The 19,899-nt window shown below is 41.1% G+C and overlaps 3 protein-coding genes across 5 annotated transcripts; 1 reads left to right on the top strand and 2 right to left on the bottom strand.

Moving 5' to 3' along the window:
- Window positions 1–132: 132 nt before the first annotated feature.
- antkmt (adenine nucleotide translocase lysine methyltransferase) lies at window positions 133–8,255 on the bottom strand. Of its 3 annotated transcripts, none has more exons than XM_076265588.1 (7): window positions 7,909–8,255; window positions 2,664–2,704; window positions 2,333–2,496; window positions 2,054–2,158; window positions 1,752–1,892; window positions 1,035–1,085; window positions 133–887 (listed from the first exon to the last, which is right to left on the bottom strand). In XM_076265588.1, exons 3-7 carry the CDS (start codon window positions 2,492–2,494, stop codon window positions 696–698), a joined length of 651 nt encoding a protein of 216 aa, XP_076121703.1. In that variant the 5' UTR covers window positions 2,495–2,496; window positions 2,664–2,704; window positions 7,909–8,255; the 3' UTR covers window positions 133–695. The 3 variants fall into 3 exon arrangements, with proteins under 3 accessions (XP_076121703.1, XP_076121702.1, XP_076121705.1); XM_076265587.1 differs by lacking the exon at window positions 7,909–8,255 and adding an exon at window positions 2,865–2,958; XM_076265590.1 differs by lacking the exons at window positions 2,664–2,704; window positions 7,909–8,255 and adding an exon at window positions 2,865–2,958.
- On the top strand, window positions 7,256–11,320 carry jmjd8 (jumonji domain containing 8). Its single transcript, XM_076265586.1, has 9 exons — window positions 7,256–7,452; window positions 8,535–8,627; window positions 8,775–8,823; window positions 8,910–9,006; window positions 9,130–9,198; window positions 10,313–10,432; window positions 10,655–10,722; window positions 10,830–10,964; window positions 11,097–11,320. The coding sequence occupies exons 1-9, from the start codon at window positions 7,355–7,357 to the stop codon at window positions 11,175–11,177; spliced, it is 810 nt and encodes a 269-aa protein (XP_076121701.1). The 5' UTR covers window positions 7,256–7,354; the 3' UTR covers window positions 11,178–11,320.
- A 76-nt stretch (window positions 11,321–11,396) lies between these two features.
- Window positions 11,397–16,310, bottom strand: amdhd2 (amidohydrolase domain containing 2). Its single transcript, XM_076265585.1, has 12 exons — window positions 16,279–16,310; window positions 15,728–15,854; window positions 15,474–15,610; window positions 15,042–15,181; window positions 14,646–14,700; window positions 14,139–14,348; window positions 13,818–13,906; window positions 13,468–13,612; window positions 12,990–13,097; window positions 12,816–12,884; window positions 12,437–12,538; window positions 11,397–12,323 (listed from the first exon to the last, which is right to left on the bottom strand). The coding sequence occupies exons 2-12, from the start codon at window positions 15,808–15,810 to the stop codon at window positions 12,250–12,252; spliced, it is 1,212 nt and encodes a 403-aa protein (XP_076121700.1). The 5' UTR covers window positions 15,811–15,854; window positions 16,279–16,310; the 3' UTR covers window positions 11,397–12,249.
- Between the last annotated feature and the right edge of the window lie 3,589 nt (window positions 16,311–19,899).

Genomic DNA, 19,899 nt, shown 5'->3' with positions numbered 1-19,899 from the left:
TTTTACAAATCAGGAAATAACATAAAACGTGTGGTATAGAAATGTTTTGTAAAATATCATGTATATGCAGTTTCTCTATATACAGCAAATTCATGGAATTTATACAAAAAGAAGGCTTTTAATTTTCCCACATCGAGAGACATATTTTATTGGCCACTTTTCACATCAGACTGGAGGTTTTTTTTAAAGAAATATACAAACATTATAACATGTACAAACAGTTTTGAATGTGCTCCATTTTTGGCTCGTTTTTCTGAGTCCTCTGTTGTTTCAGAGGAAGTGGCTAACCCAAGGTTGCAGGCACAGTGTCAAAGGCAAGGCACCACATGTATCCTAAAATGAAACTCAATGTATCCGAAAACAACACCATAGGTTCTAACAGTTCATTCTAAAAGACTGATAAAAGTTAATAAATATATTTACTGAATAATTATAAAACATGCTTGAAAACAAACAATAAAAGAGCTCACATTTGGCTGACAATTAATTTCAGAGGAAAAGAGAACTAGTGGAAGTGTCATAACTCTGTTTGCTTGCACAAATTCTGACTTAAAACTTCAAACAACTGCCTCATGCTCTGTGACCTACTACATTCCATTATTGCTGGATGTTAGCAATCTGTTGTTACATTGATCCGTGACAAGCTAATATACATCCTATTTATACAGAAGCTGACACTAGATTCATCTTCTGCTTCAGGACTGTAAAGAGTTTTTGTCCTCTCCGGGTATGTGTTGTCTTAAGGCTTGCATATTATAAGCCCAGGCCCGGTCAACACCCTCTCCCTCCACTCGAATTGGTGTCCAATCACGGAAAGGGAAGCGGCCAGCAACAACCAAGGCATCATCAGGAAGTTCTGCCAGTAATTTCTCCTGCAGAAGAGTGAGCTGCAGTACATCCCAGGTATAAGTGAACACACACACACACACACACAGAGAAAGAAAGATAGGGATGAAATAAAGAATGAGGAAGAGAGTAAAATATGGATTTGAAAAAAAAAATTGAAACAACAAAGGAAACAACAAAGGACTTACTACACTTGGAGCCAGAAAGACTGTGACATTCTTACATCCGGAGAGATCAACCTGCAAAGACATACACAAGGAGAACAGCCTCCAGTAAGTCACATTATAGTAACAACGACCAATGATATTATCAACAGACAGAGATAGGTATATTTTTTCATTTACTGAGGCTTTATGGCCGAATCATACTAACTGTGCCGACACCCATTATCAATGCCCCAAAAGTCAAGCTATGTAGCAGCCTGGCTCCTCCTGTCTGTATCCCAGTTCATTTTTCTAACTAATATATCAGTCTGGAAAAGCTTTTTATATCAATGTTTCCCAGGAGGGTGACTCAGTCAGCGACCAGAGGGGATAACTTACAGTTTTGAAATTGAAAATGGCAGTGGTAGAGCTAAATAAAGCTATAAAACAGTACTAGCAATGCCAGCAAAGATCAAAGAATTGCAGCTCGGAGAATATGCCAATGTATACAGCAAAGGTAAATATATTGCTTCCTTACTGACAGAGTGGTTTATTTTCGCTTTGCAAAGATTAGTGGCAAAGTAGGAAATAACATAAGTCAATGTGAAGTTTACGTTCATTTAAATGCAATGGTCGGAAACCTTCCTCAAGCATTCCCAGACCCTATTCACAAAGTGAATGGGTTTGGTGAAACCAGGCTATAGGGACACCATGGTGGATGCATAGAAAAAAAAAGGGAGCCATCACAAGATATTGACGTACCTTCCATAAATCCTCCCGGCGATAGAATACCTTCCCAGAGTACCCTGCTCTCCATGCATGAAAGTTAGCCAGCCGCACGAGCCAAGGATTCAACTCATAGCCAATAGCAGGAGAAAACCCCGTTTTATAGGCTTCCAGTACCTACACACATGTGCACACACGCCGTCGCACGCGCATGCGCGCGCACACACACACACACACACACGCGCACACACACACACACACACAGACACTAAACATATACTGTATCTACATAGGTTGCTATTCAATGCATGCAGACTAAATGACAACCTCATACTCACAATCCTTCCATCTCCAGAGCCTAGATCAGCCACACCTCCAGATCTTCCATGTAGCAATGTCATGACATTCCGCACTTGCGCCCTGCTAGCTGGCAAGTAAGGCACCTGCCAAGGGAAAGAGTGTGTGATTATACATTAATACATACAGCTAGCCCTATGCTCAATATGCAATTACAAATGTGACAACCACCTCATACTGTACATTCATCTCACATAACCTTAATGTAACTTTAACGTGTCACATAACCTTGAGGTTTGTTGCATAGTGAATCGAGTTACCTGCAATTTTAAAGGAACTTTGCGGAACCCTGGCATGAGGATCCCAGCCCACATGCCATAAACAGCTAATCCTGTTCCCGCAGTGACCTGCAGGATACCCCAAACACCCAGACGCCTTTCTCTGAACTCTGAGAGCAATTCATCTGGGCTGTCTGTGTCCATGTCTTAAATACAGGCAAAAGAGGAAGAACACTTTGAATGGCTCAGTTAAACTGTAGAGAAGCATGTCAACAGGATCAATGTGTTCCTTGCTTAGACAAGCCGTTCGATCATTTTGAAAAGACATTGGAATAACATGGTAATTAATTACATTTAACGTAATAACACGTACCTTTGCACGGTTACTACCATGGTCACACCGCAGTGTTTACTCTGTGGATGAACATGCAGAAGATTCGCTAACTTCACAGTCATTTAGAAAATTATATTTCATACATTTAGTCATTAAATTAGTCGGTGTACCAGTCTCTATATTGTACAACATTTGCAGGAATAGGAATAGCCTATCTGCATATCTGAAATCTTTACTAACCTCAGAGAATGTCTAATAGACGGGCTCTGCTAACCTTCAGGAGCAAGCTTTTCGGTCCATCCCTAAATCATACCGTAACTGTAACTCCCGACAGAGTGAACCCAGCAAACACACTAACGTGGCCATCACGTGGCCGCAACGTGATTTTCCAACCAATGTTTACGTTGCCGCCACGTTAATTTCCAACGTGGCGGCAACCGGAAAAGTGAAAGACGCCTTGATGTTGCCGCCACGTTATTTGACAACATTACCGCGACATATAGGCGACATGCAGGCAACCTTCCTGCAACTTAATGGCCACGTAACCGCAACTTTATAGCAACATTGAAACCCATGTTGGAGGTCGCCAGAATGTTGTCAGGATGTTAAAAAAACAGCTCTGGGCGGATCTGCAGATGCAGTCCTCATTTGCCCACTCACTTGGTTTAGGAAGAACAGAGCGACATTTCACATTTGATTACACCATTTATTTAAATTCATTTAATTTGGGAGTTCCTGCCGATGACTTGATGTGCTGCTGCTGCTGCTGCTCCTCCTCCTCCTCCTACTGCTGCTGCCGGGCCTGCAAGCAAAGAAGAAAACCTTTAGCTTTCAGGTAAGAGCTGCACTTTTTTTGAATTTGTGCAGACTGTCCCGAAGTTTTACTTACGTTTTATTGTGCTGCATACTCCGGGTTCCGAGTAGTGGCAGCTTCTCCTTCCCCTTCAGGTTGCTGCCTCCAAATTTAGTAGTGTGGTCTACAGAAAACAACATTTCAATTAAGAGAGGCACAACATAGCCAACGTTTTCGGTCACCAACCATGAGAGAAAGGGTTCCACTTTCATCTCACACACACAGGCTACTAGCTCGTGTCTTAAAACATGCCAAACTAACGTCTTCTCTGGGGAGTCCGTTACTGCATATATTTCATATAAAATCATAGCACACCATCTACTAATTACACTTGTCATATTCAATAACATTCACATATCATATTAATATTAAAACACTAACATTACAGTACAGTAAAGTACAGTAACAAAGCAGTACAGTAAACGTAAATCTCCGATTGGTTTTTTATATCATTCAATTAGCTCAAAGTTATCCTAGCATGCTACATGCTAGCCCCATTCTAATGCAATTGCTGCTACGCGATGCTAATCACTCGCTAGCCTTAACAATCTTTGCTAGCAGATAAATTACTCACCGGCGTTCAAAAGAAGTGGATAAAGACGTGAAAACAATGAGGGAAGATTAAGGACAAAGTAGAAATAGTAAAACGACTTAAGAGGTATTAAAAATGATTCACGATAGAAATGTGTCAAGGAGTAAAAGGTTTTGATTCAAAGTCTATTCAAGTGTAACGTTATCGAGTAGAACGTAAAATAAACGAATTCTGGTATCCAAGCAACACGCTTGTCAAAATAAAAGCATTTCCCGTTGACTAGAAAATCGTATGTCCTTCTGGATTGTTAATTATTTTGTTATTTATTCAATTTATGTACCTATTTATTTAACATTGGCAACTAATTTTGGGTTTAGTAACCAATGCGGTTACACCTTCACCCCTTCTCCATCGACTTTGTTTGTGCATGCACATAAAAATGTCAAAGCAAAATAAGATTTAGGTAAGCATAGACAATTGACTCAACCTAATGTTACATCTAAAAGGCAAGCTCGTATTAACAATGTTTGGTCTCCTCATTGCCAATGCACAGGCTGCAGAGGGCAGCATGGTGGTACTCCTCACATCTGGTGTAGAGTAGAGTTACAGGCATAAAAACAAGATCGATCAGTCAGAGACTTTCAAATGAGGAGACAGCACTCAAAAAATCCTCCATAGAAATGCATGGGGTTAGTTTGTAACGCCAATGGCGTTGTCTACACATATCCCACCCCTTCTTCGCCAAAATGTCGACATGTGTATACATTGAGCCAATCATGTGGTGTGATGTGACTACATTGAGCCAATTATGTGCTGTGTTGTGCAGACATCATGCCGTTGTGAACTCGCCACTGGAGCACACTGGTGTCGTGAAGCCTTGTGCATGCGTATTTCTGCCGAATAGGATGCCCGATGAGTACCCAAAAAGCGTTGCAATATGACTGCCGAGTGGAGGGACTTGCCTAAAAGGACTTTGGAGCAGTCAAACTCAGCTAGCTAGACACAATTGTTTTTGTATAGCTGTCTATGCACACTTTTTCATTTCTCTTGATATTTTATTAAACTGTGAGTGTGTGAACAGAAAGTATTAAGACATTCTTACCTTTTTTTTCTTTTCCAGGGACCGAACTGAAGAGGGATCGATCCACCATTTTGGAGACAACCGGAGGCAACATTGATAACCCTGACTCAGTTGCGACAGCAGAACCAGCATCTCTACGGCTTAAGGACAACTTCAGCTTGATAGAAAACTTGCAACACTTAATTGACATATGAACTGATGTTGGATTGGCACCACTTAGCCTACTTGCTGATCAAATAATTTGGTGAATACAATAATAATTGAATTATAATTAAGCTGGTGTTGTAATGTAGAATTATTTTCTCATGCTATGATTTCATACAACATTTGGGTTCTATGGAATTATTTGTTTTCTTATTGGACAGGAGACGGCTATTCCCAAAAGTGGGAATATCCCAGGTCAATAGAATAATCTGGTGTTTTAAGGTTAATTAGTCGGCGGCAGAATTAATGTATTGAATCAACACAGCATTTGTGATCGCAGGGTTGTTACCTTCGCCACTCGGCCTCAGAACCTCGAGGTTACAGCCAAACAAAACACCTGTGATTATATCATTACCCAACACTCCTACTCACACAATTTCAAATTGCTTAACCTCTTTTCAGCCTTGGTAACTGAATACTAAAATTAAACTTAGGTTGATTGTCAGTTATCAGTCTTATCCTGTGGGTCATGTGCACTGCTGGTATTTTCTTATAACTTAATATAAAGCATAGTTTGGATTGGATTCTGATTAGCAGTCAGTGGTTTAGCTACTCTCCACCTCAGCCTCTCCAAGGTCTTTATGCTCTCTCCTGGTTGACCAATGCCTACCCTGCAACGTGGTTTGTTTGTACACATCACTTGAATTCATGAAACACATGAATTTTACTTCAAATGTTAATAGAAAGAATTGTCAGTGTGATTTATTAATGTGTTCCCTACATGCATTTAAAATAAACGATTCATCAATTCAGTATCTGAATATATTTGATTGCTATTTTTCAGTTTGTGGAAATTAGAAAATTGTAGTTCTGGATGGTAAACATTAATCTCAGTTTAGCATTATTTTTGTGGGGATGAGTCATCAGGTAGTAAATAAACAGTACAAACCAGTGGTCAATTTTTCTGGCTTGAAGATAGTTTGACTTAAAAAATAAATAAATAAATAATATCTCTGATTATTATTGCATTTGATATAACCTCAGCTAACAATTGGTGTTGGGAAACGGCAACATTGCTAAATGACCATAGGGCCACGTTATGGCCACGTTATTTAGACCACTAAATGGCAACGTTGCCAAATGACCATAGGGCCACGTTATGGCCACGTTGCTCAAGTCACCAAATGGCAACGTTACCAAATGACCATAGCGCCACGTTGCGGCCACGTTATTTACACCACCAAATGGCAATGTTACCAAATGACCGTAGGGCCACGTTATGGCCACGTTGCTCAAGTCACCAAATGGCAACGTTACCAAATGACCAAAGCGCCACGTTGCGGCCACGTTATTTACACCACCAAATGGCAACGTTACCAAATTACCATAGGGCCACGTTATGGCCACGTTGCTCAAGTCACCAAATGGCAACGTTACCAAATGACCATAGGGCCACGTTATGGCCACGTTATTTACACCACCAAACGGCAACATTACCAAATGACCTTAGCGCCACGTTGTGGCAACGTTGCTCAAGTCACCAAATGGCCACTTCATAGTGGCAACGTTGTGGCCACGTTGCAGGAAGGTTGCCAGAATGTTAGTTGGCCGTGACCAACTGGCAACTTATAGGCAACGTGGCTGTTTAGTTGTGTGTTAGCTGGGAAGCATTTGTGTTCCGACCAAGTCTGTAAACTATGTATGAGAGTGGGGCGAAAACTTGTGCACTAATATCCAGATTGATTGCATGCATTCTGTATATATTTAAGAATTTATAAAATATATGAAATAAAATATTCGTAAGACTAAAAGACTCGAGGTCGAGTTAAAATAGTACGCTCCAAGCTTGGATTATTATTATTATTTTTTTACAATTTGAATGTATGAAGGCTGTAAGAAGATACCGATTCTAGTTCTATCAGAGAATGTCTAATAGGAATCCGTAGACGGGCTCTGGTTCTATGGATTTCTTGTTGAGAAACGAAAGTTCCGCCCCTTGATTGGTGTGGCCTTTGTTCATTGGTCTGCGGGCTGGAGGTTGATGAAGCATCCTGGTCCATCCTCCACTGACGGGGATGTACAAGTTGCAGTCACGAAATATGTTTGAGCAAAGTTGACATATGGGACCTAAAGTCGAATCTATATTTGTATCGCTTCTTGCGGCCTCGCTTTTGGTCGCACGTGAGAGCGAGCAAATATCTGGCGATGACGGTGGCTGGTGAGTTCAAGACCAGTGGCTAGCTTAGCATACAAATCATGCCTGGCAAAGTCTTAACCAGTTAGCATACGATAACGTTGTCTTGTTCGGGGCATTCGTCTTCATTGTGTTTTAATAGGCGACTTCATGTAGCGCATACAGATCGGACTGTGTCCATGCAGCACGCAGCATGTTAGCCAGATCTGTGTAGCGCTGCATGAAGTCCGATCATAGACAGTAAAAGAAATGTACGAACAGACTCCGTCGTTCTCAATGGGAGGGTACTGAGTCATTTTTCAGTTGGTCCCCCCAGTACTGCGCAGACTCGCACTTAACTTCGTGACGTTAGCCATCGAACTGAATCTTGTAACTCGTATGATAGATAGGCTACACAGAAATTCTTCTCACACTTCCTTCGCCTTCAAAGTCATCAAAGTTAAAAATGTATTTATGTATTATTATTAATATCATACTCACAAGTGATATCAAGTCATGTTAATGTTGAAACTACCACACATGATCATCTTCGAAAACAGTCATGGTAAAAACAAAACAAAAAAGTTATAGCCTTGAGGCTAATCTTCTTTCCACTTTTCTGACCTACGTCAATCCATCGAAAACCTCTGAAATGATTAACGTTAGACTACCTAACGGTAAAACTACTGTTTTTCCATTAGGTTTACTTGCCTCTATGCTTTACCTTAACATAGCCTACAATGCTATTGTAGGCTACATAGCTTTGTTCACGAGTTTCCGTGCTGGCTGGACTACGCTTCTTATCCAAACAATACGGTTATCTCCCTTCAGTGCGTTAGCTTCCCTTCAACCGGACATGCTAAACATTCTTCTTACGGGAACCTAACGTTACGTACGAGGTAGTCGAGTCTTGTTTTGCCTTTTATTGTTTATGTAGATAACACAGAAGCTAAAATATCGGCACATGATATATGTTATATAAAGTTATGGGAGTTCAAAAAAATCCTAAATGGATGGGCGTTCTATGGGGTTAGCAGAGAGTTGATAACCACCGCTACATCGATGCTTCTACTTCCGGGAATTCGCCTGCCCCCTTGAGTCCGATGAGCCTGATGTGTTTCTGACAGGTCATCGGGAGGCGACAGCCTTACAGACGAGGGGCCCTGTAACATCGATATCGAGGACCAAACGACTCTTACATACTCACAGTTTCTTCAACAGTAAGCAGATGTCACGGTCCAATAAACTCTGAAGAAAATATGATTTTGTCTAATATGCCTTTTCATTCACAACAATCAATAACTGAGATGCAACTGAGCTAAGGGTTAGGAAATAGTTACTTGTGTGTTTATTTTCTATTTTTACAGATATGCTTACACAAAGCCTGTGATTCTCAGAGGCATCATTGACAACACAGTAAGTTAATTTCATTTTTGCATAATTTATATCCTTATTACAGTAGGCTTACTTACTCATAGTGAGTTGCTTTGTGATATTTCCAGAGGTTCCAATTCATGTGTTCCAAGTACAATCTTCTTAGAGAGTACAGTGAGAAAACAGTCAGACTGAGCACAGCAAACACACATTCCTACAGGAAAGGTTGGTTCTATCTATCTATCTAAACAACAAAAGGACATCAGTGAAGCATGGTAGATATTGGCAACTTAAAGAAAAACTTTGCTTTTTCTCACACATTTTATTTTTTGTCTGCTCTCTCTGCAGTTGATGTTACCTTTGAAGAGTTTGTTAAGTTCCTGCTGACCCCTCAGTCTGTGGAATCTTTGGGAAGTGGTCAGTGTCTCACATTGATGTACCTTTGTTTGCCATTCAAAAATACATCTATCTATAAAGCAAGAAGCGTCTGTGTGTGTGTGTGTGTCTGTCTGTGGCACGCATATCTCGCTGACCGTTTGTCAGACTGACCTAAGATTTCGTATGTGGCTCGCGCGTGGCACAAAGGTGTGCACTCTCGATTTTAAAGATTTTTGAATGCATATTTCAAAATATGCTTATTTACGTAGGACGTTTATCGCTGCACTGCACTGTTTCCAAGGGGACCAGTTTAAGGGGAGCTCCACCCCATGGATCGTGTACTGACAGTAGCTAGGTCCAGAGAACGGGCTCTGCTAGGTCTCACTTTGATGATAGTCAGTCGCAATTTAAACAGATTACTCGGGAACCGCTTGTGGGTTAAGATGCAAGATGATTATCATGCCTGACCTCAACAATAAAGACTCCCTGTATGCAGTTTGCTTGCATAAAATGATTACTTGCAACAACACGCCAACAAACACGGGTATGTAGTGACCACTCGAATAGCCCAGGCTACTTTGGACTTTCAAGAGACTTTGACTAAAACGACAATTCCGACTGCAAGGTCCCAAATTGAAACGAGCGATAGGCTAATGCCACATAGCTAACGTTAGACAAGTTGCAGACTGAGCGACGGCACTTATCACGCCATTAAACACGGGTATGTAGTGACCACTCAAAATAAAAGTATGTGCAAGCTTTGAATAGCATTAGGAAGTTATTCAGTAAGCTATACATTTAGCCTTAACTCAAAACAGTTGTCATTATGTCATTCTGATCTGTAGAAATGTCACATGCAGCCATGCCTAAATTTATTAGAGGCCACATTAATTATAGGCTAATATATTATAATATTCAGTATTCATTATTGAATGCTTAGCTGGAATGATGTTTCCCTATCATCCTATTTTTAAAGCAGGCATACCTGTGGGCATGTAATTGAGCTAAGGGTTTTCTTCAGGAATGGCATGTTTGAACGGGCACTGCACTAGTATGTTTAATGTGCATGTCAGCCAACAATTTTAGCATTGGCCAGCTTTATGTGACTAATTTCATGGAAGCTGTACTTTTGTGTTCCTTGCGTTTGTTTCAGAAACTCTATACTTCTTCGGAGACAACAACTTCACTGAGTGGCATGCCTTGTTTGCGGAGTACAATGCCCCCCCTTACACAATCCCCTACACCAGCCCAGCATACAGCTTTGGTATAGCAGGTAGAGTACACACTCTTGACTCAGTCTTTTTTAGCAAACACGGTTCTGTTCTTGACCCTCTGTTTCTGACAAAGAGGGAAAAAACATAATCACTTCAATCATGATTCTACTGTCTACCTCAAGCAATCAAGGTGAAGTGATTGTCCTTTTTGCATGCACTGTTATTGTTTGCTGTGATGATTTTCAGATGCTACAGTTTAGTCTCTCTTTTCTCGATCACAGGTCCAGGCACAGGTGTTCCATTTCATTGGCACGGGCCAGGCTATTCTGAGGTCATTTATGGCCGTAAGGTATAGACATATCACTAGTCATTTATCATGAGTGTTGGCCTGGTCAGTCATAGCCTACTGGCTTGTGCCCTTTGCCTTTATTTTGAAGAGTGTGACATTTTCCTCAGCGCTGGTTCCTGTACCCTCCGGATGAACAGCCAGAGTTCCACCCCAATCACACCACCCTGACCTGGGTCAGGCAGTCCTACCCAAGCCTGGGGATCAAACAGAGGCCTCTGGAGTGCACCATCCGACCAGGGGAGGTTAGGACAGATATACACTTTTCACACTACACTATTATTGTTTTTCACCATTAGACCAAATGTGTGTACGTGTGGAGCTTATTTTAGTTCTGAATTATTCTCTATGTGCATGTCTTTTTTATGTTTCTTTAGGTGCTTTATTTCCCTGACCGCTGGTGGCATGCAACACTGAATCTGGACACCAGTGTATTCATCTCTACATTCCTTGGTTAACTTCTCTCCTGTCAAAAATGGGTCCATGCCAAAACTTACTGACGTGTGTGTGTGTGTTTATGAGCATATGGGTCAATGAGAACATGTGTATGTGTGTTATGCAGAACTGAATTGCAAAATAAATTAATTCAATTTATAACCAATTTCATAGCTCTCATTCTTGACATGTGTGGAGGTCATATTATCTGCTTAAAGAATTCACAAACTTACCACAAAATATGAAATGCTGGTCAAGGTTTTATATGAAAATATCATAAAACAACTATGATACACATATACTGAATTGCATAAATGTCACATTGACAAAGAATGAGCATAAAAACTCCATGCCTGTAGATCACCTTACAGCATATGGATTTATGTGGAAATGAAAGACCACCATCTCATTTACTTGAAAGGGCACTGGCTCTGAAATACAAATTGGCTGTACTTTGAGTGGGACGTTTAGCAGCCCAGTCAGCATTAGGATGGGTAGGTGGTTTATGCTTCATTCAACCTGACTCACCTCCTTAGTTAACAAAGATTGCTACTAAAGGCAATATCAGTCACCAGAATGTGAACATAGATTAGAAATGCGCTCATTGCATAGCCTTGGATGTCCGAGAGATGTCCCTCAGCACAATGATATATCAATCACACGCACGCACACATCTGAGGGGTATACAACAAAGAACAAGATTAGAGGTGTGATGAGCCTAAAGAGAGGTGTGTTCAAATTCAACAAACAGGCCAATTTTAGTGGTGATTGCATTGTTGCTCACCTCTTTTGTTAACAGTAACATTTCAAACAATCTGAAATGTTTACACATGTTTTTTTGTACAAAAAACAAAAAAACATTTTCGCCATGAATGTTCACCTCTGTTTTCCGAATTGGACCATAACTCTTTTTTTTTAAACAACATAACCACTAATCTTGCTAGCTTTATCGTGTAACCCCTGTGTGTGTTGTGTTTGTAAATATTAGGTTGTCATAGCCAGGGAGGTGAGTTCCCTGGTGAGTTTGCCTAAACTGCTCAATTATATAACAGTTCAGAAGGCCTGCTGTAGTGTTGCTGGACATTCCCTTTCACTTCATTTCTTCCAGACCTGCTGGCCTGCAATATAGGTCTCCTGGACCGTCAATGCATCGTCCAACACAACAAAATCTGTAAACACACAAACATACATCTTGATCAAATCTACTATGTGTGTATAAGGGATATACACAGCATACCAGGGAGCCAGAAACACACAGACACAAATACACATCCCGACTGACCTGCATCAGTGTTGAAGTCCAGTGTTCCCTTGCGATGGTCCAGCCCTAATGACTCTGCAGGTCGGAGAGAAGCAGCCTCCAGGGCAGCCTCCACCGAGCAGCCTGCCAACGGTCCACAGACAGCCCAGCTGAAAACAGCTGGTTACCTTTCTCACATGATATCTTACAGGAATTTATTCCCATACTGGACTGCAAGGGACTATCTTAACATAAAGTAAAGAGTTTCCTATAACTATTACACACTAACAATCAAAGATCTTAGAGCAAAGCACTATCGGCGTAGCACTCTAAAGTCCTTGCTAACAAAAAAAGATGTACCAGTACTGTCAGTGTGTGTGCATACATTAATGTGCACACATGCATACAGACAAACACTCACCTGTTGCTTGTCTGAAATGTCTCACACACATGTTCATTGTAGCTATACTACCACACAGTGTTTTGGTCCCTGTAGTGAAAGAGTTATAAATGGTCTATTAATGGTCACATCGATATAGGATGTGATATACTATGCTGGTAATAAGTTTGTATGTTAGAGTCAGGTGGCACAGACCTGCCACATAGGCATGAAGACCCTGGATGTCGATCTGTTGCTGGCCAAGAGTATGGCGACCAGCAGGAAGACCCATCGCTGGAACAGCATCAGTGACCAACACCAACCCTGTAACACACAAAAACAGACTCACACGTTATATCAAGACTGACACATAATAGGAATGCTGTTATGTCGTGCCCCAGGAGCTGTTATATATATGTGTGTGTGTGTATGTGTGTATGTGTGTGTGTGTGTGTGTGTGTGTGTGTGTCCATGCATTTGTGTGGGGGGAGGCTGTCTTATGTTACTGTTGAATGACGAGAAAAAGGGAAGGTCTGCCATGTGCTCCAGATGGAGGATCTATCTGTAGTTGTGCTACCTTAGTTGTGATCAGCATGAGGGCTTAGTGAGAGTATGTATACTGGTAGTTTAAAGAGTGTGTTTCCTTTAGTGTGTATATGTGTGCTTTAATGTAAATGTGTGCATGCGTGTCCACCTGTTGGATGTGCTCGGTGTGCAATACGCAGTGCTGCGGGGTGTGTGTGTATTCCATCAGCAATCATTCCATAGAAAACCCTCCGACCCGGAGGCACCTTGTCACTAGTCAACAATCCCACAATGCCTGGGTCCCGATGGTGAAACTATGACAAGAGGGGTAAACCAATTACACACCAAGCCATCTTTTTGTAAAATCCCAAATACTTTTTTTACAGAGAAGAGGCAAAAAAAGACAGTTCTCTCGCATCTCACAGTAAGCAGAAAACTATTACTGGAAAAATTGTTATGGCTAACTACGGCAAATATATATTGTTTGAGATGGCCCTATGTTAATGTGCCATGACTTACAGGCAACATAGCATTGAAGAGGTGAGTAATGAAGGAAGCCCCCTGAATCACAGCTTCTTCAGCCTGAGATAAGTCAGCCATAGAGTGGCCTAAAGGGACAAAAGGTTCAAAAGCAAAATCCACAAATGTGAGCCTTCAATATGCTGAAACAAATCAGTGTAGAAAATAGCAAAGGGGACTGCCTCTGAGCAACCTATACAATATTAAAAAGGTCAAAAATAGGTCAAACGGCTAGATTAAAGGGACAATTACAAGGCAACAAAGCACACTGAAATAAAATAACAATGGCATCATGGAAGAGTCACCTTCTTATTCACTCACCCACAGACACAGTAATGCCCCTGCGCACCAGCTCCTGGATCACCGGCCCACTGTTGGCTAGCTCAGGTGCCAGTGTCACCATCGCCACGTTATCTAACTTGCCATAGATCTCCAGCAGATCAGTCACCCCTGCTTCAAAGGAGCGCAGGAATTTTGGCGGGTGTGCACCTCTCTTCTCTTCACTGATAAAGGGGCCCTCAAGGTGCACACCTAAGGGGAGAATTACAGACATTGTGGGAGGAGATTATGGCAGAAAATAAAACAAAAAAACAATAAATACACTGTACTAAACCTGGCCTATGCTTTAGTGTTTCTCTCATAATATACTTTGCATTTCACAAATCTCAGAGGGAAGTTGCATGAAGCACAATGATTAAACCCAACCCAAACATTTTTTTAATTTTTTTATGGAAATGCTACACTCGGCAGTAGTGCCAAAGAGAAGATTGAGCTATCTGCGGAGATTAGAAAAAGAGGCAGAGGGTGAAGTTAGTTCCACAATCTTACCAATTACTCCTGCTCCAGAGAGACCTCCATTCTGAACTTCGATCTGGGGAAGAACCTAAGAGTGTGGGGAGTGGGTGAGTGTGTGAGTCCCAGGTTAACTGAATGAGTGAGTCATATTTTCATGTCTGTAACAGGCTACAGCAGATATCTGTGGGTATATGATGACTACCAGTTGCCATGTCATGTTGTCATGGCCTTATATACTGTTATATATACTTATATACTATACTGTTGGGCTCAAATGACATTGAGTGTACCAGCCACCAAGTTATTGCTTTGATGTCAGGAATGTATAAACAAAATGGGTAGAGACTATTCATTATCTGCCCTTAATGAGGAGCCCATTGAATTCCCTTATTAAGTCAAAAAGTGAGCCAGGTACTGATCTGGTGATACCTGGCTGTACACAGATGAAGGTGAGGTAACAAGGGTGGGACAGAAGGAGGTGACGCCGTGTTCAAGAATCTTTTTGGCCACCAAGGCCACGCCTCCACTGATGTCACCACTGGCCAGGGAGAAGTCCACACCATATCCACCTACGAGGGCAAGAAAGTCATTGCATTATCAGTGGTATTCTCATATCCAATCTTTTTATTTAGTGCAGAAAGATGAGTATGAATGTATAAAAGTTTCATAGGAACTATGAGCGCTGTTGTCGATGAACATTTATTGGTATTGGCTTTATTCAGAAGTCTTAAATGGAAAAAAATATATCTGCACTAATGTGAAAGAGCATAGTATGATATAATACGTAGCGATGTATATTTGAGTTTTATTGTTCCTGTCCAAATAAGAAGATATTCTTAGTCAGGAATAGGAAAGTCTTACCATTAATCTGTACATCTATGAACCCTGGGGCAATGATTCTGTTTTCACAGTCAATTCTCATGTCTGCAAACCCTTTCTCATCAAAGAACAGCTTTTCCGGATCAAGAATCTTGCCTTCCCTTACCCACAGGTCCTCCCTAAACATAGAAGCATACACATATTTATTTTACAACTGCATAGATCAACAGAATCTACATAAGCAACCATAGCTTCGAAGATGGCCCCTGCAGGAGAACAGGCGAGCGTGTCTGTACCTCTGTATCTTGTGGTCTCTTAGGATCCTGCAGTTGATAAACTGAGTGATTGGAGCATTTGAAACGCTCTTATTAGATGGCATCCTGAGCGACCAGCCTGGACACAATCACTGACATCAAATAGGGCCTACAGTCGATGATACATGTCATTAGAGAACAACACTGTCTATGAAAGTGAATAGTGCTATTAAAATTTACGATCAATACACACCCAAACGCGAAAGATTGACTTTGACCCCAATGGCAAGAAACGGAACACCCTGGACATTCAAAACATATTAGCCTACTCGTTATAGTAAGGTGAGGTAAATGTAAATGGGAAACAACTACAGATCACCTTTTCATAGGTTACACATTTTGTTCAAAACCGTTTTCAGTGCGACGGGATTTCATAGCGTCCCAAAATCACAGCCTAGTAGAAAATGCATTAGGCTACTTCCACAAAGATAGAAGCTTGTCTTCGGAGGCGACGTGTTGAATTAAACAGATAATATGTCAAACTAGGTTTCATCAAGTCAGACAGGCTAAGGGCTGGCAAGCAAGCCACTCACCTCAAAACACTCCCGGCACGCGCGGATCTGCACAAATAGGAAATGAGGAGAGTCGTGTGTCACGCGCAGAGTCAGCTGACCAGGGGGCGTTCCCTAATGAAAAAATACATAAACACAGCATTCCGCCTTTAGGCCACATATTTGCGCCGTGTTTGAAGGCTGTTAAATGTGTTAAGCCTGTGTGTGTGTGTGTGTGTGTGTGTGTGTGTGTGTGTGTGTGTGTGTGTGGCGCGCGCGCGCCCGTGCGTGTGGGGTGTGGGTGATGGAGGAGGCGTTTTGGAGTTAGTTGACAGTAACTGACAGCTCTCTAAGACAACCACCCCCCTGGTTATGACTCCCACTCACCTGCGTCAGTGACACAAAAGGAACAGACCCCTAGGTCAGTGCATTTTTGCACACATGATGATAATTAGAGAACATGTATTTATGAATAATAGACTAGTGTTATTATGTGTGTGTGTGTGTGTGTGAGTGTGTGTGTTCTCACTGACGCAGACCCTTACAGCAAGAGTTTGCCACAGGTCAGAGGTGACACATTGAGCTAATTGAATAGCTTAATTAAATGTGATGAGTTGCGTCATTTGGCCAATATATGACGGAACAGTGAGGGGAAAAAAGGATCCTCAAACACACACACACACACTCTGTGTACATATTTACACTCTCACACTTGTGATGGGAAGTGAGATATTTTGTTGCATCTCTGCTCCTCTCTAAGGAGTAAATTGCCAGTACCATGCAGTAGTTTTATAAATATTTGGCCAGCATTAACATGTTTACTTACAGTAATATAACATTGTAGTTTGCAAGTAGGCCTTATTTCTCATACAATCCGTTTTTATTAACACAAAATGCCCTGTAGGCTATACCCTAAATGCCTTAACACAGCGGGTCAAATGTATATCGGTTACATTATTAAAACAGGTTTGTACTAATTGAATGAGACTGGAAGTAAAGCTTAATCATTCTCTGACAAATGTTACAAGACATAGCAGGAATCAAAGCCCATGCTTCAAGGGCAATTGGTGGACGATAGAAAATTATTAAGGTAACCAAACTGCACAGTTGCGTCCAAATAAGTTTGAGGTGTTTTTCAAAATTTGGACAACCTAGTAGCCTACATGTATGAATGAAGCAAGTGGCACATTGTATATTGTGATGAACAAAGAGATGTGGTGTCCAAGTTGAAATTCTCAGATCATGAATTAGCATTATGAGCAGACTATTGAGAGCACGTTTATCTTATACAGGAGAACTGATAGGCTACATTTTTTTTTATCAGAAGCACTTGTGCTTTCCCTACTTAGCTGCCTATGTCTTTTTTGTTATTTAATGTTATTGTAAAAATATTTGTCTTTTTTGGCCTGCAAACCAAAAAAGCAATGAGGTTAGATTTGGAATATTTAGATTTAATTTAATTCAAAGGAATGTAATCTAGAAATCTTGGACATTGACAATGATCTTATCAAAGTGGACTAAGAAGACTTGGTGCCCTTCTGTTCTCCTCTGGCGCCGTGTGGGCGGACCGTGAACGAGATCTGTCAAATTTAGAGGGGTACACTCATGTACCTCTGAGAAGCGTCTGAGGACACGCCCTTTCGCTGCTCCTTAAATAAATAAGTGCGCAGCAGAGGACATTATGGGAATCCGTCACGACGGTGGATAAAAGCTTCATTCAATATGTTTTGACATTTCTTTAGGTGTTGAAAGACTTCATTAAAGAGTTGATATTAGGTTTTCTACATTACGTAAGGTGTGGCTGTGGCTAGCTCTTAAAAGTGTCTTCCCAATAACCGTGATTCAGAGAGGTAGTAAGATGCAGGGCGCAAAGACCTGATAAGTTATACAAACTATTTTTAAAATACCAGAATTGTTGGTTTTGCTCAGTCTGCATGTATTTCGCTTTTTATGTTTCATCTGCTTTGGGATTGACAACATGAGAGTTTATATTGCGCTCACGCTTATGTCTTTTACTGCGCGCTTTGGAGTGTCCCAGTATCTTCTGCGGGTGCGTCCATCTCCCAGTGATCACCTGCCCGTGCTGGATCTGAAGGAGGACTTAAACCGCGATGGGGAACCCTCTGAGGAAGATCTCTCTGTGCCAAACCTGAAAGGCAAACTTGGAGACAGTTTTGACTCCACTCGAATGTCTATCGGTCCACCGACTCATGGAAATCTATCCCTAAAACATTCACGCATCAGTCTCACTGGACACATGCCGCGTGAACTGAGAAAGTTGAACTTGAATGACCGCATGTACGGCCAACGTCTCAAAATAAACAAAAGAAACCGTCAGAAATTCCGCAGGTGGCTCTGGGCACACACGTATTGCCCCGTCTTGCCAGTCTGGAAGGACCTCGGGGTGCGCTTCTGGCCACGTTACATCAAAGAAGGACGTTGCACTCGCAAATATTCATGCTCTGTACCAAAGGGAATGTACTGCAAGCCTAATCGATCCGTTCACGTGACGCTTCTTCGGTGGCGTTGCCATGGCTCTTCCAAGCTCCGGCGTTGCTACTGGATCCACGTACAGTATCCCGTAATCTCCCAGTGTGAGTGTTCGTGCTGAACACCATTGGCTGTCTGAAATATAAAACATGTTAAAATACATTGCTGCAGAGCTGACGGTGGATGGTGACTTGCAATAAATGAAGCACAAGAGCCACTATTCCTTGTAAAAAATACTTACTGCAGCATCATATGAATCATATCATATGAATCGGCCTTTAAATGTGTCTCAAGTCAAGATGGTTCACATTACAAAGAAGTTGGGAATGCATGGTGTCTATGTCAATATTTGTTTAGTGTAAAATTTTTAATATTTTTGTAAACTAGGTTCACCTATTGTAATGCATGGTAATCATTGCCATAGAATAATATAGCCAAGTATTCAGTGGGACATGTTGACAATGACTAGACATATTATGTATAGTGCTATTGTTTGAACATTTTCAGCTTTATTGTTCTGTAAATTGAGTCAATCCTCTGTATAGAGTTATGCTGGTATACTAAAACAGCTGATGTAAGATTATGTTTGAACTGCTGAGTTTTCACCTCGATAACCTCATTTAACCCACAAATACTTTACAGCACAGCACAGCAAATATGATATTTTGAGTGCACACCAGAAAGGCATAGTCAGCATTACTGTAATCTTTATCCAATGTGTGTGGTGCATTTAAAACAAGCACTAGTGCACTTACTTTACAATGGAAGTTGTCATGAGTAATTTAGATTATCTAAATAAGTGTATATATTAGTTTTGCGTACTGTAATGCTTTTGTGGGGTGATATGAATATCCTGGAAGTGTGTTATTTATTATACCATACTGAATACATTTCAATAAATGTTATATGGTTTTATAATATTGTTTTGTTCCAAGGTATTTCATTAATTACTGTGGCAAAGCATGATTGTCGATGAAAAATGAAAAATATTCTGAATGTATGTGTGTGTGTGTGTGTGTGTGTGATTTTGTGTCAGTAAATAGTAGATGCATAAATGGATGAAGCTGTGTCTTTGGTCCCACTTGGCTCTCACTTCTGCTTTTGAGCTTGTTTTTCTTTCTCTCCTCCCTCCACCACCATCTCTGTCCTGCCCATTCAGCTGTAACGATGAAG

The sequence above is a fragment of the Alosa pseudoharengus genome, unplaced genomic scaffold (genome assembly GCF_046254945.1).
Source record: "Alosa pseudoharengus isolate Yale_2024_CS ecotype anadromous, Long Island Sound unplaced genomic scaffold, YU_APseudo_1.1 YU_APseudo_1.1_scf_4, whole genome shotgun sequence".
Taxonomy (NCBI): Eukaryota; Metazoa; Chordata; class Actinopteri; order Clupeiformes; family Clupeidae; genus Alosa; species Alosa pseudoharengus.
Note: the sequence above shows the minus strand (reverse complement) of the source record. Positions and strands in the feature narration are given on the sequence as shown.

What these genes read in the sequence shown, in the direction of transcription:
- amdhd2 (XM_076265585.1), bottom strand. Translation starts at nt 15,810, where the DNA reads ATGCCATCTAATAAGAGCGTTTCAAATGCTCCAATCACTCAGTTTATC. An exon ending in CATAGATGTACAGATTAATG is followed by an intron (nt 15,182 to 15,473) that starts GTAAGACTTTCC and finishes TTGCCCTCGTAG; the next exon opens with GTGGATATGGTGTGGACTTC. An exon ending in TCTTCATGCCTATGTGGCAG is followed by an intron (nt 12,885 to 12,989) that starts GTCTGTGCCACC and finishes CTTTCACTACAG; the next exon opens with GGACCAAAACACTGTGTGGT.
- jmjd8 (XM_076265586.1), top strand. Translation starts at nt 7,355, where the DNA reads ATGGGACCTAAAGTCGAATCTATATTTGTATCGCTTCTTGCGGCCTCG. An exon ending in CACACATTCCTACAGGAAAG is followed by an intron (nt 9,007 to 9,129) that starts GTTGGTTCTATC and finishes CTCTCTCTGCAG; the next exon opens with TTGATGTTACCTTTGAAGAG. An exon ending in TGTGGAATCTTTGGGAAGTG is followed by an intron (nt 9,199 to 10,312) that starts GTCAGTGTCTCA and finishes CGTTTGTTTCAG; the next exon opens with AAACTCTATACTTCTTCGGA.
- antkmt (XM_076265588.1), bottom strand. Translation starts at nt 2,494, where the DNA reads ATGGACACAGACAGCCCAGATGAATTGCTCTCAGAGTTCAGAGAAAGG. An exon ending in GCTCTGGAGATGGAAGGATT is followed by an intron (nt 1,893 to 2,053) that starts GTGAGTATGAGG and finishes ACATGTGTGTAG; the next exon opens with GTACTGGAAGCCTATAAAAC. An exon ending in TCTTTCTGGCTCCAAGTGTA is followed by an intron (nt 888 to 1,034) that starts GTAAGTCCTTTG and finishes GATGTACTGCAG; the next exon opens with CTCACTCTTCTGCAGGAGAA.